Here is a 16985-nt window from a genome sequence, read left to right as displayed (position 1 = left end):
TGTCTGTGTCCACGTTGCAGGAACCTGCTTCTTCCAGATGGCATCCCGCCAGAGCGGCAGTGGGCCCGTTTCTACATCAAGATCTACCGCGCGGAGGGGCTGCCCCGCATGAACACCAGCCTCATGGCCAACGTGAAGAAGGCACTCATCGGAGAGAACAAGGATCTGGTGGACCCCTACGTCCAGGTGCTGTTTGCAGGGCAGAAGGTAAGCAGGTTATTTGCTGAGCCGTGGCACTGAGAGATGCCCTGGGAAAGGCAATCACTGGGCAAAGCTTTCCTGTTTGCCACGTTCCTCTGTTGTGTCCAAACAACGTGAACAATTTTGTTCAGCGCTTTGCGATAGCCACCAGTCGCGGGAAGGTCCCATTGCATATGCTGGGAGGAGAGAATCGCTGGCTCAGTGCATGGTCCGTTGGTTACCACCAGCAGGGGCAACAGGTGAAGACAGCCTGGTGGTCATTAGCCTAGGCCACTCCACGATCCTGCTCCCGCTCTTCCCGTCTGGCAGGGGAAAACGTCAGTGCAGAAGAGCAGCTATGAGCCCCTCTGGAACGAGCAGATCATCTTCACGGAGATGTTCCCCCCTCTGTGTAAGCGGCTCAAGGTCCAGATCCGGGACTCGGACAAGGTCAACGACATGGCCATCGGCACCCACTTCATTGACCTGCGCAAGATCTCCAATGAAGGGGACAAAGGTAAAGCCCGGGGGCTGATCCTCCACCCTGCTGGAAAAGGCCGACACGATGGCATAGGCACCACTTACCTCCCCCTTCAGCCTAGAGATTAGTGAGCCTGGGTGCCCGGCCTGAGAGGCTTCGCTTCAGAAAGTGCTGCGCACCCATCTTCTGCAAATCAGGCCCTTGTAAGACATCTCCAGCTGGGCCCCGAAGCCCACTAGTCACTTCCACAAGCTTTGCCACAGGCAGGTGCAAATCTGATACACTCCCACTTGTTGTTGTTATTTGTATTACCGTAGCACCTGTGAACCCCAATCAGTGCTAGGCACTGTACAAACACAGAACAAAAAGTCCACCCTGCCCCAAAGAACTCCCAGCTACGTGTAAGACAAGAGATGGCAGACAGAGACAGACAGATGGGGGAGCACAAGGAAACAGTGAGGTGATATTGGTCAGCGTGATGATAGGCAGTGGTATTTGTGCACCGGCAGCCTGTGCTCACACACACACGTCTGGGTACCCGTGAAGGCACGCACCGGTGCAATTGTGCACATTCACACAGTCCTCCATGCCCACGCCACTCAGGTGAGGCTGTGTCCTGGTGTTTGCACTGCCCTCACCCCATTCACCGGGCATGTTCTCTCTGCTGCAGGCTTCCTGCCCACCTTCGGCCCAGCCTGGGTGAACATGTATGGCTCCACCCGGAACTACACCCTGATGGACGAGCACCAGGACCTGAACGAGGGCCTGGGCGAGGGCGTCTCCTTCCGCGCCCGGCTGCTCCTCAGCCTCGCCGTGGAGATCCTGGACACCAGCAACCCGGAGATCACCAGCTCCACAGAGGTGCAAGTGGAGCAGGCCACGCCGGTCGCAGACGTGAGTCGACCCCGCCATTTCCCTAGCCAGCTCCCGTGCCACGTCTTGCGAGTTGACAGTCAGGTTGCTTCACCCCTCCGAGGCCTGTTCATCCCTTGTCTCTCAGTGCAGCGAGCACGGGGCAGGGGCAGTCTGCCCCTGTTGGGACGGCCACCAACAAGGAAAGTTAGTCCCAGCCAGGGCGTGGTTTCTGGGATCTGGAGACATCTGTTCTGTTAGAAACAGGTCACCAGAGACCCTTGTTTCGCGATGGCGACCAAATAGCCTTCATGTGGTGACAACTGTCTGTCTGCCCTGCCCCCACCACCACCTCTTGGCGGGGACTGAACCGGGACTAAGCGGTGAAAGGCTCCGTATCCTGAGGTGGATGACATTTTTCGACAAAAACTTTTTTTTTGGCCAAAAAAAAAATGTAGATTTGGCGACCCCAAAACGTTGTGCCATTTTGTGTTGATTTTGCTGAATGGTTCACTGAGGGAGAAAAAAGCTAAGAACAAATTCTGAAAAATGGCGTCCTTTTGTTTCAGCCTTTTTGAACTGAAACATTTCCATTTTTCAGCTCAGAATGCCTTTTGGGGTCAAAGTTTCCTTTATTTCTTTTTTGTAAATCAAAAACCTTGAAAAATGTTCCAAATCAAAACCAAACTGGTTTGTGGGACCTGAAGCGTTTGGGATTTTTACCTTTCCAGTCCTGAAAAGTTTCCAAAAATGTTCATTTTTGGTGCGACCCAAAATGATTTTTTTTTTTTTAAATTGCAAACGAACGGAGAAGCCTGTTACTCATCCAGCTCTGTTCTTATCTCACAACAAGTCCCAGCACGGCCCCAAAGTCCTAAGAGAGACTAAGCTACCCTCTGTCAACCAGAGGGGTGCTCCACAGATCAAGATTAAGGTACCTTAGTAGTGCAGCGTGGGTTGCTACTGCTCATGCTGGGAATAAACACAGGCCCTCAGTCTCTAGGCCTGTGAATCTGGCATCTTTTATTGGCAATAAAGTCCACTGGAAACCAACAAAGCTGCCTCCCCAGAACTGATAGCTACTGTGGGTACCAAAACACATTGCCAGTCTGCAGGCTTCCCAACTGCTAAGTAGAGGGACCTTGTAGTCCCATCAGCCAGTTCAGCCAGTCTCTACCGCCCCCCTGCCCCCATGTTAACAGCCTGTACTTTCTCCGGCAGAACTGCACTGGCAAAATGGAAGAGTTCTTTCTCTTTGGAGCCTTCCTGGAAGCGACCATGATTGACAGGAAGATTGGGGACAAACCCATCAACTTTGAGGTCACAATAGGTTGGTATTTTTGTGAAATGGGTTTCAGTCAATGGAGTCGATTGAAATCCCAGGAAGAGGCCGTGGCCCAGGATGCATTATCGCGGGCCAAAGGAATCCCAGCTGGCAGACGTCGGGTCTGTCTACGCTGCAGTCAGAGGTGAAACTGCAGCACGTGTAGACGTACTTGAGCTAGTTTTGCCTGGCTGGCTCCAGTACCTACAGCGGTGGAGTCGTGGCAGCAGGGGCTGTGCAAGTCCACCTGGGACCCTAGCTATGTACGTACTATGTATGCTGCCCCAGCTTCGCTGCCATTGCTGCTGGAAGAAGCTCCATCCAAACTAACTCAGGCAGGTCTACACATGCTGTGGCGGTGTAGACGGACCAGAAGTCATTACGCTCAAGCTGTGATGGCTCCTGGCTTTAGCTCTGGAGAACCTGGTGCAATCCATCCTGGTGTTAAATAAATACCAAGGAGGGAGAGAAGATGTTCAGGGGTCCGGGATATGAGCCCCGGTCAGTGTTCACGGTGGTTGAACCTCCCTGACCTCCCCAGGATCCCCTGGGAGGGGGAGGGGGGAATTCCTTCGCCACCCTAAATCAGTGGCGACTGACGGAGCCGGGGGAGAGGGTAAGGGTTTTCGTTCGCCGCCCTCTTCCCAAGGCAACTACGGGAACCGGATCGACGGCACGGCCAAGCTCAGCCTGAAGAAGAAGAAGGAGGGCGGGGATGGCAAGCAGGAGGACTCTGAGCTGCTCCAGCGCTCGAGCGAGGACGAAGCCGATGACGACGGGGAGCTGGCCTCTGTCTCCTCGACTCAGCCAGTGAAGCCCCTGATCACGGACAGGCAAGTGTGCCAGGCTGGTCAATGGGACGGGGTGTTGCTGAAGGTTGGGGGCGGAAGATAAAAGAGCGGGGGACCCTTGTGGTGTGTAATTAGATCGAACAGAATTTGGGGTCTCCTGCCTTTCAGGCAGTTGGGAAGCAGAGCGACTGGACTCTTCCCACCCTGCTGGCTTCATTAGGGTACAATACAATGCAGTATAGGGTGAGTTTGGTGCTTCAAACTGAGAAGAGGATACTGCCTTCCAAGCCATCAGCAGGGTTACAGGACAACAGGTTAGGCCCTCCAGGCAGAGAAACTGCTGGAGCTCTGAGCAGCTTTGAAGGGTCCCTTCTGATCTGTGCTCCAGCCCGCAGCTGAGGCAGGCCAGCTGCGGGTGTTTGACTGCAGTGTAGAGAAGCCCAGAGAGGCTAATTGACTGGTCCAGGGAATCTCTGCTGGAGCAGAGAACTGAACCCAAATCTCCTGAGAACCAAGCTAGCACTCTAACCACTGGGCAGTCCTTCCTCCCTTAGTCTAGGTCTTCTCTGCCTTGTCTATTCTCTGTCCACACTCGCACCTCGAGAGCATGAGAAGAGGTGAAGTTTTTGACTCTGACAGTACTTAACCATTGGAACAATTTGCCAAAGGTTGGGTGGATTCTCTGTCACTGGCAAATTCTCAATGAAGATTGGACGATTTTCTGAAAGATCTGCTGTAGTTTAAACAGGAATTACTGTGGGGCAGCTCTCTGGCCGGTGCTATGTCGGAGGTCAGACCAGATGATCACAATGGTCCAGTTTTGGTGCTCACAATTCAAGAAGGATGTTGATAAACTAGAGAGGGATCAGAGAAGAGCCACGTGAATATTTAAAGGAATAGAAAGCCTGCCTTACAGTGATAGGTTGAGCTACCTGAGTCTAGTTAGCTTAGCAGTGAGAAAGTTAGGGGGTGACTTGATCCCACACTATAAGTATCTACATGGGGAACAAATATTTAATCATGGGCTCTTCAGTCTAGCAGAGAAAGGTCTAACAGGATCCAATGGCTGGAAGTTGAAGCTAGACAAATTCAGATGGGAAGGCATAGATGCGTGACGGTGACGCTAACTATCAATTTACCAAGGATCGTGCTGGATTCTCCGTCACTGACAAGTTTTTAATTAAGATCAGATGTTTCTCTAAAAGCTCTGCTCTAGGAATTATTCTGGGGCCGGTCTCTGGCCTGAGTCATACAGGAGATCAGACCAGATGATCACAATGGTCCCTTCTGGCCTTGGGATCTATGGACCTATGAATGGGGCTATTTGCAAGTGAGCAACCAACAATTTCCTTCTGCTCAGGGCAACTGTCTGATCCTGGGGCCCGGCCCAAAGCCCCCTGAAGTTTATGGGAGTCTTTCCGTTGACTTCAGTGGGTTTGGAAGAGGCGCTTAGTGTGACCTCCGCTCCATCTGCCGTGCACTCCTTGGTGGGCTCCATGAAGCCTGTGCGGGATCAGCGCCCTCACGCTGTCAGGATGCCGGCAGTGCCCTTCCAGGTGTGCTCACGCTCTGGTGTATCCTTCCTCCCTTCCCGGCAGGAACTACTTCCACTTGCCTTACTTCGAGAAGAAGCCGTGCATCTACATCAAGAGCTGGTGGCAGGACCAAAGACGGAGGCTCTACAATGCCAACATCATGGACAAGATCGCCGACAAGCTGGTCAGTCCGAGGACGGGGTAGGGCTCCTAGGGGACTAGGAGCCCGGGGGGCAGCGGACAGCACACCTAGTTCCCCTGCATTGACACCTGTGTCCGAACTGCTCATGGTACATGAACGGTCCCATCGCAGGGACCACGCTGGTGAACCCAGCCACATAGGGAGCCAAAGCCTGGGACCCTGGTGTCCAGAGGGATATGGGGGGCAGCCCCAGTTACAGCTCGAAGCTGAGGGAGAGCAGAAAGCTCCAGAGACTGGCCTCATTAGCTTAATGGTGAGGGATCCCCAAGGAGACATCTCAGAAGCCCCACCCAGGAGGCATGAAGTCGCTGGGGAAAGCCCCAGAGAAGGCCCAGAACTGGTCTCCTCTGACTGTGTGAGCTAACAACACCGAGCCGGCCCCAGCCCTTGCCAGCTACACCTGGCCGGCTGGCTGACTGAGCAGGGCACCCCGACTCCCCAGCCCCGGCCCGGAAGAGAGAGGGGAAGGGGCTTCTCGCTCCCAACGTGGCTCTCCCCAGGGGAGCTGCGGTTCCGTCCTGCCCCCAAGGACGCGTGGCCTCCTTCTCTCCTTGCCGTTCCAGGAGGAGGGGCTCAACGACGTGCAGGAGATGATGAAGACGGAGAAGCCGCACCCTGAGCGCCGGCTCCGAGGAGTCCTGGAGGAGCTGAGCAGCGGATGCTTGTGAGTTGGAAGGGGGAAGGGGAAGAGGCAGAGGCCCAGCCAGAGACACGACGGAAAGTCTCAAGGACGCAGCCACCAGGGCCCTGTGAGAGTTACAGCCTCGTATGTGGAGGGCAGCTCCTACCATGCCACCCCCAGCAGCATGAGCCAATAAGCCAGTTGCCCATTAGCTGTATTGCAGGGAGTCTGGTGGGTGGCTAGGTGATCTACCTGCTGCAGAGATCCTTGGCAGGGAGCGGGGATCCTGCTGGAGGCATCCTGGTCTGTCCCTACTGGGTGAAATTCACCCTGTGCATTGCCATCCCTCCATCCCTCTCACGCCCATCCCACGCCTTCGGCCGCTGTCTTTCCTCTCCTGAGCCCCATGTGACTGCCGATGTCGTGTCTCTCTCCCCCGCCAGCCGCTTTGTGACCCTCGCCAACAAAGACCAGAGCCTCTCCGCCCGGACCAGACTGGACCGAGAGCGGCTCAAATCCTGCATGCGGGAGCTGGTGAGAGCATCTGGCGGGTGGGGCGGGGTGAAAGGTCAGCGAGGGGTGGGGGGGCTCTGGGCACTGCCAATGGGATATGGAGCCCAGCGCCCAAGGGGGAAAGCTGTAACTGCGGGTGGTGTTCAATGAGATGGGACTGGCAGCTCAGCGACCCACTGCTGCTTCTGGCTCTCCTGGCCCTTGCTCGGCAGCCTCCAGGACAGTATGGAGTATGGGAACTGCGCTTCCCCGGTGAACAGGCAAGAGACTTGCCCTGTCACTTCCCAGGCTGCCCCTCATCACTGCATAGAGGTCTCCAGGACTGCCAACCCAGCCCCTTTCACTAGGGCGACCTTCTCTGTACCTTGGCTTAGCTCCTCCCTGCATCTGACAGGTGTTAATGAATTCACTGTGAAGTCGGCATCACCATCCCCTTATTATAGATGGGGAAACTGAGGCACCGTCCTTCCACCCCCTCCTCACTGCATGCAGACCTGCCCTGTCTTTTTCCCTTCTCTCTGGTCCCTTTACCACTCATTCACTTTATGCCCTTGGCACCGGACACTGTACCCGCAGGAGAACATGGGCCAGCAAGCCAAGACCCTGCGGTCGCAAGTGAAGAAGAACACAATGAGGGACAAGCTGAAGCTGGTGCAGAACTTCCTGCAGAAGCTCCGCTTCCTGGCGGATGAGGTGAGCAGGAACCACCCCTCCGCACTGACCCTGGGCGTGAGCCTGGCTGGCCCCCGGGGGAGGGAAACAAGCAGCCTCTGTGGATGGCTGTTGCTTTGTGCATCGATCCTAGGCCGAGGGCAAGGGAAACCGGCATACTGAGGCTTTATAAGCCTGTATGGGGCAAAGGTGCCCCACAGCCCAGGATGCTCCAGGTGGATTCTGCTTCTCCTCAAAGGTGTCCGTGTTCTGCTCTCAGTTAAGTTCATTAAGACCAAAGCAGATTGCAAAGAGTTACAAAGGGATCTCATTAAACTGAGTGACTGGGCAAGAAAATAGCAGATGAAATTCAATGTTGATAAATGCAAAGTAATGCACATTGGAAAACATAATCCCAACTCTACATATTAAATGATGGGGTCTAAATTAGCTGTTACCGCTCAAGAAAGATCTTGGAGTCATTGTGGATACTTCTCTGAAAACATCCACTCAGTGTGCAGCGCAGCCAAAAAAGCGAACAGAATGTTGGGAATCATTAGGAAAGGGACAGATAATAAGACAGAAAATATCATGTTGTCTCTATATAAATCCATGGGACACCCACAGCTTGAATACTGCCTGCAGATGTGGTCACCCCACCTCAAAAAAGAGATATTGGAATTGGAAAAGGTTCAGAAAAGGGCAACTGAAATGATTAGGGGTATGGAACAGCTTCTGTATGAGGAGAGTTTAGTAAGACTGTGACTTTTCATCTTGGAAAAAAGACGACTAAGGGAGGATATGATAGAGGTCTATAAAATCGTGAGAAAGTAGATAAGTGATATTTACTCCTTCTCATAACAAAAGAACTAGGGGTCACCAAATGAAATGAATAGGCAGCAGGTTTAAAACAAGTAAAAGGCAGTATTTCTTCACACAACACACAGTCTACCTGTGTAGCTGTTTGCCAGAGGATGCTGTGAAGGCCAAGACTATAACAGGGTTCCAAAGAGAACAAGATAAGTTCATGGAGGATAGGTCCATCAATGGCTATCAGCCAGGATGGGCAGGGCTGGTGTCCCTAGCCTCTGTTTGCCAGGAGCTGGGAATGGGCGATAGGGGATGGATCACTGGATGATTCCCTGTTCTGTTCATTCCTTCTGGGGCACCTGGCACTGGCCACTGTTGGGAGACAGGACACTGGGCTTGATGGACCTTTGGTCTGACCCAGTATGGCCGTTCTCATGTTCTTATGATACCCATGCTGGTGTCTGGGCCTCGTTGACTTTCCTACAGTACACAAGTGCATTGGTTGATTTGAATGGGCAGGTAGCAACGGCTGGGTCTTCTGCAGGGATTGAACCTGGAACCTCTGCAGGTAAATGCATGAGCCGCTAGCACCTGAGCTATTAGCCTCCAGGAAGCTCTTCATATGGACCAGCTGCTAGAGGGGGACAAAGAGCCATACAGTGTTAACGTGGGTTACACGCAGCCAATTCTGCCCTGTGATAGGCTTGGCCCGAAGGGGGAGAATTGGTGGGGAGGCTTGCGGCTGAATGGGGGCTGGGAGCTGTTGAACAGAGTGGAGCTCAGGAGAGGACTCAGAGAGTGCAGGGAGTGGTGCTGTGAAAACGGGGATGACATTAATAACTCTCATTAATCACCAGCCTGGAACAGGGCTGAAGGTCTGTCTATAAACTGGCCAGTGGAGGCAGCCTGGTCCCTGCTCCTGACAGCATGAGACTCCACCCAGGAGAGGGGCTGTAGCAGCCCTATGTAGGAGAGCTCACCAGGAATTTTCCATTCAAATATTTTCCAGTGGAAAATGCAGCTTCCACCAAACCAACATTTTCCCTGGGAAAATTCCCATTATGCAGAATTGTTTCACGGCAGGGTCAAAACATTTCGGTTTGTTGGTGCCTCGTGGGAGTTCTAATTTTGGTGCCTCGTGTTCCCATTCTCCTCTATGGACCAGGCTCCCTGGGTGGAGTATATTTCCCATGATGCACCACAGTGCCCCCTCTGGTTGAGGTGCCAGAGTTCCGTGGCTGCAGTGTATCATGGGAAATGTAGTCTGGCCAGGGAGCTCAGCCGACAGAGAAGAATGTGACTGAATTACATCTGGTGCCCACAATTCAGGAAGGATGTGGATAAAATGGACAAGTTTTAAATCGAGATTGGATATTTTCCTAAAAGATCTGTTCTGGGGATTACTATGGGGCAGGTCTCTGGCCTGTGTCATACGGGAGGTCAGACTCACTGATCACAATGGTCTGTTCTGGCCTTGATCTTTCTGAATCTATGAACTCCCCTGAGGCCCTGGGCAGCTCGGGCAGTTCATTATCAAACCAAGCCAATAAAAACAGTACGTTTGGACATTTCCGAATTAAAATATCAATTTGGGGCAAAAACAAAGGATGGAATATTGGAATGTCCCACGAGATGGAAACTCTGATTTCCTCCCAGATTTACTATACACACAGTCTGCTGCTGGGGGCACAGCCAGAGAGTTAAATCTCTCGAGGCCTCACCGCGGCGTGAGATCTGTGTGCTGCCCCTGTAACGATGCTGGTTCTGGTGGGACCTCACTGAGAGTGCCAATTCAGGACAAATTGCTTGAAGCAGGGCAGTTACAGCCCAAGGCTGGGGTTTCTGTGCACACCAAGGCAAACCAAACCAGCCCAACAGAGAAGACTTTGGTTTTACCCCACTGGCTAACCACAAGTCACACAAGCAATTCCCTTGGACACTCCAGTTTCCCAGTATCCCCACCAGTGCCCCTCGTTATGGGGACGAATGGGTATGAAAACCAATACCCCAGTAAAAGAGAAAAGGTTCTCTCGATCCCAAAGGACCAAGCCCCAGACCCAGATCAATAAATAAATCAGATCTTACCCACAAATCACGCTGTTGCCAATCCATTAGAATCTAAAATCTAAAGGTTTATTCATAAAAGGAAAAAATACAGATGAGAGCTAGAATTTGTTAAATGGAATCAATGACACACAGCAATGGCAAAGTTCTTGGTTCAGGCTTGTAGCAATGATGGAATAAACGGCAGGTTCAGATCAAGTCTCTGGAGAACATCCCCAGCTGGGAGGGGTCATTCAGTCCTTGGTTCAAAGCTTCCGTGTAGCAAAGTCCCTCCAGAGGTAGGAAGCAGGATTGAAGACCAGATGGAGGAGCTGCAGCAGCTTTTAATATTCTCTTGCCATGTGGCCTCTCTTTCTTTGTCCCAAGGACAAGCTGCCCAGCACATGGCCTGGAAACACCTCAGCGTTCGGTCCCTAGGCAGGTCCCTGCACATCTTGCTGAGTCCCCAGGCGCGTCTGCCTTCTCTCAATGGGTCAGCTGTACAGCTGATGGCCCTTAATGGGCCATCCAGCAGGCTAGGCAGAGTTGTCTGGGGTGTCACCCAGAAGCAGAGCACAAGTTTGAACTACAGACAGTCTAGAGCCAATACTTATAACTTTAAATACAAAAATGATATGTGCCCAGAGACAGCATAATCATAACCAGCAAACCATAACCTCATCTTAGACACCTTATTTGACCCCCTTTATACAAGATTTGGTGCCACTATAGGGCCTTGGTTGCAACAATGATCTATACGTCCCAGATTATGTCAATAATGTCACAGCACCCCTCTGCTAATGACCCTGAGGGCCAGTCAGGCCTCCCGAAATTAATTCAGGGCAGTCCCACGGCCTGGATGCTCTGTACGAGGCCAGACTGGTCCCGTCTGGCCTGGGAATCTATGAATCCACCCAGGGAGGCTTAAAACCGTCCCTAAGGAAGGGAGTGGGGGACCCTACAGTGAGTGAGCCCGGGGAGACACTAGACAAGTCCATCCCCTGGGGCCTCAGTCAGTGTCAGGAATGAGGGGAGAGCAGGTGGGAGAAGGGCGCCTGGCTACGCCCGCCGTGTTGAGCGGAGCCTTGTTGGGGTTCGCAGCCACAGCACAGCATCCCCGACATCTTCATCTGGATGATGAGCAACGGCAAGCGCATCGCCTATGCCCGCATCCCCTCCAAGGACATCCTGTACTCCATCGTGGACGAGGAGACCGGCAAGGACTGTGCCAAAGTGAAGACCGTCTTCCTGAGGGTAACCAGCCTGTGCTCGGATGGGGCCACCACAGCCCATGCAAGACGGGGGGATGGAGAGAGAGACAGGAGGAAGAGGGGCGGGTGAAAAGAGGCAGGGGAGGTGCATAGAGGCTGGGGGAAGGGCAGGAAGGAGCTGAGTGTCAGGTACTGGGGGCTGTTGTAGGTGCGGTACCAGAACCTGAGCTGTAAGCGTGGGAGGCCTCCTGCTAGGTTACACGCAACAGGGGTAGGTGGGGAAGACAATGAAAAATGCCAGGTGGCTCTGAGCTCACAGGGCAGGAGGTGGCTGCTGGTTGGACAGCGCGGTGGGTCTGACCCCATAGGGCAGGAGGTGGAGGGTGGGTTGGATGGTGCAGTGGGTCTGACCCCATAGGGCAGGAGGTGGAGGGTGGGTTGGACAGTGCGGTGGGTCTGACCCCATAGGGCAGGAGGTGGCTGCTGGTTGGACAGCACGGTGGGTCTGACCCCATAGGGCAGGAGGTGGAGGGTGGGTTGGATGGTGCAGTGGGTCTGACCCCATAGGGCAGGAGGTGGAGAGTGGGCTGAATGGCGCGGTGGGTCTGACCCCGTAGGGCAGGAGATGGGTCTGGTCTGGTGTGCCCTATGCCCCAGCTGAAGCTCTCTTCCTGTGCCCAGCTGCCCGGGAAGAGGGGCTTCGGGCCGGCCGGCTGGACGGTGCAGGCCAAGATGGAGATCTACCTGTGGCTGGGCCTCAACAAGCAGTGCAAGGACTTCCTGAGTGGCCTGCCCTGCGGCTTTGAGGAGAAGAAAGCCAGCAAGGGCCTCGGCCTCCAGGCCTTCCCACCCATCAGCCTCCTCTACACGAGTAAGAGCTGCCCGCTCTCCCTCTGCTCCCTCGGGTGCTGCTCCTGGGGGCCCGTGCTGGGCGAGGGCTGGCGGCTGCTGCCGGCTGGGCTAGACCCTGGAGTCACTCCCAGGGCCACGCGGGGATTGATGGCAGCCTGGTGTGGGGAGCCGTGCTGCCCCACAGGAAGCCTGCGGGGAGACTGTCCTTCTGGTCCCCTTCCTGCCCCACGTGGCCCGTCCCTACTGAGCCCATCAGCCACGGGTCAGGGGAGGCCACAGCGCAGGAAATCTGTGCAGTGGAAATCTGCAAGGCAGCCCCAGCTCGCTGCGCGTCCCGCATGCACCACTCCATCCGGAGCAGCCCCAGCCCAGAGACGGAAACCGCCCAGGTCCCGGGGAAGTTTGGAGCCACGTTGTGCATCTCTCCCCGGTGTCCATGCTAATCCCTGTCCCGAATGCCCCGGAGTGTCCTGCTCTGAGCTCTGCGGCTCGGGACATCTCTGGTGCTGCCTGCTACGGGAGTCTCACCCCCTCCTTTCCTCCCAGAGAAGCAGGTGTTCCAGCTCCGAGCCCACATGTACCAGGCCCGGAGCTTGTTCGCCGCAGACAGCAGCGGCCTCTCCGACCCCTTTGCCCGGGTTTTCTTCATCACCCAGGGCCAGTGCACTGAGGTAAGAGACAGGTCCCTAAACCGGGGATGGGGAGGTGGGCGGGTTTGCATCTGAACTCGCTGGGCTGAATTTCTGGGCCGCCAGACTGCAGCAACCCTGGTGGAAGCGGGAGGGGTAATGAAAACACCGCACATCAAGTGCTGCCCGGACGTATAACACGCTGGCAAAGAGCGAGAGGTGCCCCTCTGGGCCTGGCCCACGGCGGGATAATAGTTTACTTAGTGCTGCTAGCTGATGGAGATTCCCTTTTAGCTCAAGCCAGGGAAGGCTGCACTGGGGCTGTAAAGATCAGGGGTTTGAACCCTGCTGGGTGCTGTTGGACATGCACCAAATGACTGATCCTGACAACTCCCCTGGGGGTACCTGTCGTGATCCCCACTTTACATGGAGAGAAACTGATACACGAGCAGACTAAGTGACCTGCCTGAGGTCAGACAGAGAGTCAGTATCGGAGCTCTGGGGAGCTCCCAGCGCTGTGCTTCAGCCACTAGACCTCACTTCTCCTTCACTTGGGGCCTTCACCATGTGGCCAAGGCTCACCCTACACAGGCAAAGCTCTGCCAGCTGGGACGAGATTGCCTCCAGGCTTCCCAGCTCTGGGACCCGCCTTCTCGCCGCCATAATTTTAAAGCAGCCATCTTGTATATCCAATGGGTTGGTGCGAGAAGTACCAGAAGAGTCCGTCTGCCCCTCTCCTCCCTCTAACTACAGCCCCGGTGCTATTTCCCCTTCCTGCTCCTCCAGGTGCTCAACGAGACGCTGTGCCCGACCTGGGACCAGCTGCTGGTCTTCGACAACGTGGAGCTCTACGGAGAGGCCCACGAGATGCGGGACGACCCCCCCATTATCGTCATTGAGATCTACGACCAGGACACGGTGGTGAGGGAGCGCCCCGGCCCGGCCCACTGGGAGCACAATGCCGGGGACTGGGGTGGAGGATTAGTCACGGGCACACACCGTGTTGGTGTTGGCTGTGGAGAGCCACTTCTCCCCCGGCACCCTCCCTAACTTCCCCCGGGCACCACCTCCCACGCAGAAGGAAGAAGCTGCAGAACACCAGGGCTGGGGCAATTATGCAGCCGGTGCTGCTCGTTACAGGCTGCTTCAGTGGCGTGGAGAGGCTGAAATTTCCTGCTGATGTGAGAGAGAGCCAGCGACTGTGAGGCCGAAGGCAGGGAGACGGTAGTCAGGCCTTTACCTCTGCACAGCACCTCAATCCCGACCCACAGCCCCCCTGCTGTCTGCTCCTGGCCCCCAGCTCTGCCAATGCCCCTCAATCCCGACCCACAGCCCCCCTGCTGTCTGCTCCTGGCCCCCAGCTCTGCCAATGCCCCTCAATCCCGACCCACAGCCCCCCTGCTGTCTGCTCCTGGCCCCCAGCTCTGCCAATGCCCCTCAATCCCGACCCACAGCCCCCCTGCCGTCTGCTCCTGGCCCCCAGCTCTGCCAATGCCCCTCAATCCCGACCCACAGCCCCCTTGCTGTCTGCTCCTGGCCCCCAGCTCTGCCGAGGCCCCTCAGTCCCTACCTACAGCCCCCTGGCTGTTCCAGCACAGGGCTCCCCACACACAGGGGCCAGGGGTCACGATATAATAAGGAGGTGCCAGCCATGAAGTGACCCTGGCATCCACAGACCCCTGGAGAACCGGACAGAATCTCTTGATTCAGAGAGTCCTGCAGGCTCTTCCTCTCGATCCACTTGCTGATCAGCTTTCCGCCCAAACCTGCTGGGGGGAGCGATGGGGCTGGGCTGGGGGGTGGGAAGTAGCCTCCTGGAACATGCCCAAGCTCTCTCCCTGCCTTTCCAGGGCAAGGCGGACTTCATGGGCCGCACCTTTGCCAAGCCGGTGGTGAAGATGTCGGACGAGGACTACGGCCCCCCGCGCTTCCCGCCCCAGCTGGAGTACTACCAGATCTACCGGGGCAACTCCACGGCCGGGGACCTGCTGGCCGCCTTCGAGCTGCTCCAGGTAAGAGCCCAGCCCACGGAGCGAGGTAGCAGATAATTCCACCCCGGGCGAGCCCCCTCCCCACGGCACTGGGAGCTGCGCCGGCAACGTGGGGTGCTGGATTTGGCTCGTGTATCGCCACGGGCATGAGCCGGAGACGCTCCCAGGAGAGACGGGTGAGCACAGCCCCTACCAGCTCAGCCTGCAGGCTCTCCTGGTGGAGGTGCAGCAGTGGGTCTAGGCTAAGTCCTCGCTCAGCAAGTCCCCGCTTCCCGCTGGCTGGGGTGAGGCCTGTGCTGATGAATGGGCCAGCAGGGGGCAGCATGTTGGGGTGGGGTCTGCTCCTGGCATTTCACCCAGTCACCCCTGGACGGATCCCAACGACTTGTGCTTGGCTAGCACGCCTCCCGGACAGGTAGCCAGCCTGGACTGGGAGACGCCCAGGGAAGGCGAATCCACCCCTTCCCTTGGGTGTTTCTTCCAGTGGTTAATCACCCACGCTGGTAAAGACGCCCGGTGCTAACACTGCCCGCTGGCCTGCCTCTTGCCAACTCTAGTACACCGGTGCTATCGCGGCAGGTGCCAACGGGCAAGTCTCCTGCAGCTCAAACAGTAGAGTTGCCTCTTTCAGCCATGAGGGTCCCAGGTTTGAGAGCCAGCCGGGGGCCAATCGCCTCTGTTTGGGGGTGCAGCCCTGAGAGTGCATGCCACGCACAGAGGAGCATGTCTCGTAGCACCATGCCGGGGAGCTGCCTGGCGGTTTTAGCTGCACGTCTGTCAGGACGGGGTGTCTTGGAGCTGAACCTCATCTCCTCAGTGCTCCTCACTTGGGATGGCTTCAGTCATCTGGGCGTGGAGCAATACACGCTGAGGAACGAATGCAGGAATGTAAAACCCTCCTGTCCCGACCGGGCACGGGGGAACTGGCAAAGGAGGCGCTGGCTGGACGCTTGTGCGGCGTTTCGATGGAGCGGCTCCTAATCGGTGTTGTGTCTCTTCCAGATCGGCCCGGCTGGCAAGTCGGACCTGCCTCCGATCGATGGGCCGACAGACACGGAGCAGGGTCCCATCCTGCCGGTGCCCTTGGGGATCCGACCTGTGCTGAGTAAATACAGAGTGGAGGTAAGAACCCCGGGGATGCTGCTCATCCACAGGCCCGGCTGCTTCCTGGGTCGCTGGCTTTTGGTGGTTGGGTTCACAATGGTGTCAATAAGCAGCACAAATGGCTACGTCCGAATTGCATGGCAGAGGCAATGTGGGGCTGTTTCAGCTGGGGCTGGGGGTGCTTAGGAGAGCCCATTATAATGTTTGGGGCGTGGTCCAGACTCAGCGCTGGGTACCCTGGCATGGCTGGAGAGCAGGGAAGCTTGCTCCACTGCTGGATGTCAGAAGGGGAGGCTCTCAGCCAGGGCCAGGCAGCCCGCGGGCTGTGATTCCCCAGCCGATATCACACCACGGCCATTTACCATGGGCACTCCAGCCCCTTGCGCCAGCTCCCAGTGCCACCTCCGGATGTCAGACACAGGCCGTGGGCGGCTCTCCGCTCCTCACCTCGGCACCTTCCCTTCGGCCCAGATCCTGTTCTGGGGCCTGCGGGACCTGAAGCGGGTGAACCTGGCCCAGGTGGACCGGCCCCGCGTGGACATCGAGTGCGCCGGCAAGGGCGTCCAGTCGGCCCTGATCCAGAACTACAAGAAAAACCCCAACTTCAGCACCCTGGTCAAGTGGTTTGAAGTGGTGAGTCCAGCCTGCTTCGGGGGAGGGGGGATAGCTGAGCCCTGCCTGGCCGGGGAGAGGCCATTCCGACCCCTCCTGGGCAGGGCTAGGGTTGGGAGTCCAGGGGGGTCCAGCAGGAGCAGCTGGTCTGGGTGGGGGAGCTAGTGGCCTTTGTGCTAGCCTGGGATCCAGCCCCTTCCTGAGTTCTTATCCTGACTTGGGCAGCGACTCTCTGGGTGGCCATGGGCAAGTCACTGACCCTCTTTGCCTCAGTTTCCCCACTGGGCCGATAAGGGCTGCGGGGCTCTGTTTGGCAGTGCTGACGCAGCGCCATGTCACGAAGACACCAACTGGCACTTTGCCTCTATTAACATAGGCCGGTTAGTGGGCCCCATCCCCTACTCGCGTGATTTGGGGCCCTGCGCTCTCCCCCACTGGAAAGCAATCCCCTTCTCCCCTGCCGAGAGAGGGGCCCAAACCCAGAGGTCCTTTGAGGGCTGCCCTTCCCCTGCTGGCAGTGAGTCCTGCTTGGCTGGGGAAGGAAACTGAATTAGCATTCACCCTCTGATGGGATCCTGGTCT

The 16985-nt window shown here is 56.3% G+C and overlaps 1 protein-coding gene across 1 annotated transcript in view; it reads left to right on the top strand.

The window, feature by feature from the left end:
- Positions 1-16985, top strand: part of OTOF (otoferlin) — a 202552-nt gene that overhangs the window by 159663 nt on the left and 25904 nt on the right. Inside the window, exons 13-28 of the mRNA XM_077811483.1 lie at positions 21-207; positions 511-697; positions 1332-1555; positions 2735-2843; positions 3487-3670; positions 5227-5347; positions 5929-6029; positions 6431-6521; positions 7077-7193; positions 11106-11258; positions 11897-12086; positions 12614-12738; positions 13483-13617; positions 14547-14708; positions 15690-15809; positions 16263-16424. Of these exons, the coding sequence (XP_077667609.1) occupies positions 21-207; positions 511-697; positions 1332-1555; positions 2735-2843; positions 3487-3670; positions 5227-5347; positions 5929-6029; positions 6431-6521; positions 7077-7193; positions 11106-11258; positions 11897-12086; positions 12614-12738; positions 13483-13617; positions 14547-14708; positions 15690-15809; positions 16263-16424 (2368 nt within the window). The remainder of the gene's footprint in view (positions 1-20; positions 208-510; positions 698-1331; positions 1556-2734; positions 2844-3486; positions 3671-5226; positions 5348-5928; positions 6030-6430; positions 6522-7076; positions 7194-11105; positions 11259-11896; positions 12087-12613; positions 12739-13482; positions 13618-14546; positions 14709-15689; positions 15810-16262; positions 16425-16985) is intronic.

The sequence above is a fragment of the Eretmochelys imbricata genome, chromosome 3 (assembly GCF_965152235.1).
Source record: "Eretmochelys imbricata isolate rEreImb1 chromosome 3, rEreImb1.hap1, whole genome shotgun sequence".
NCBI lineage: Eukaryota > Metazoa > Chordata > Testudines > Cheloniidae > Eretmochelys > Eretmochelys imbricata.
Note: the sequence above shows the minus strand (reverse complement) of the source record. Positions and strands in the feature narration are given on the sequence as shown.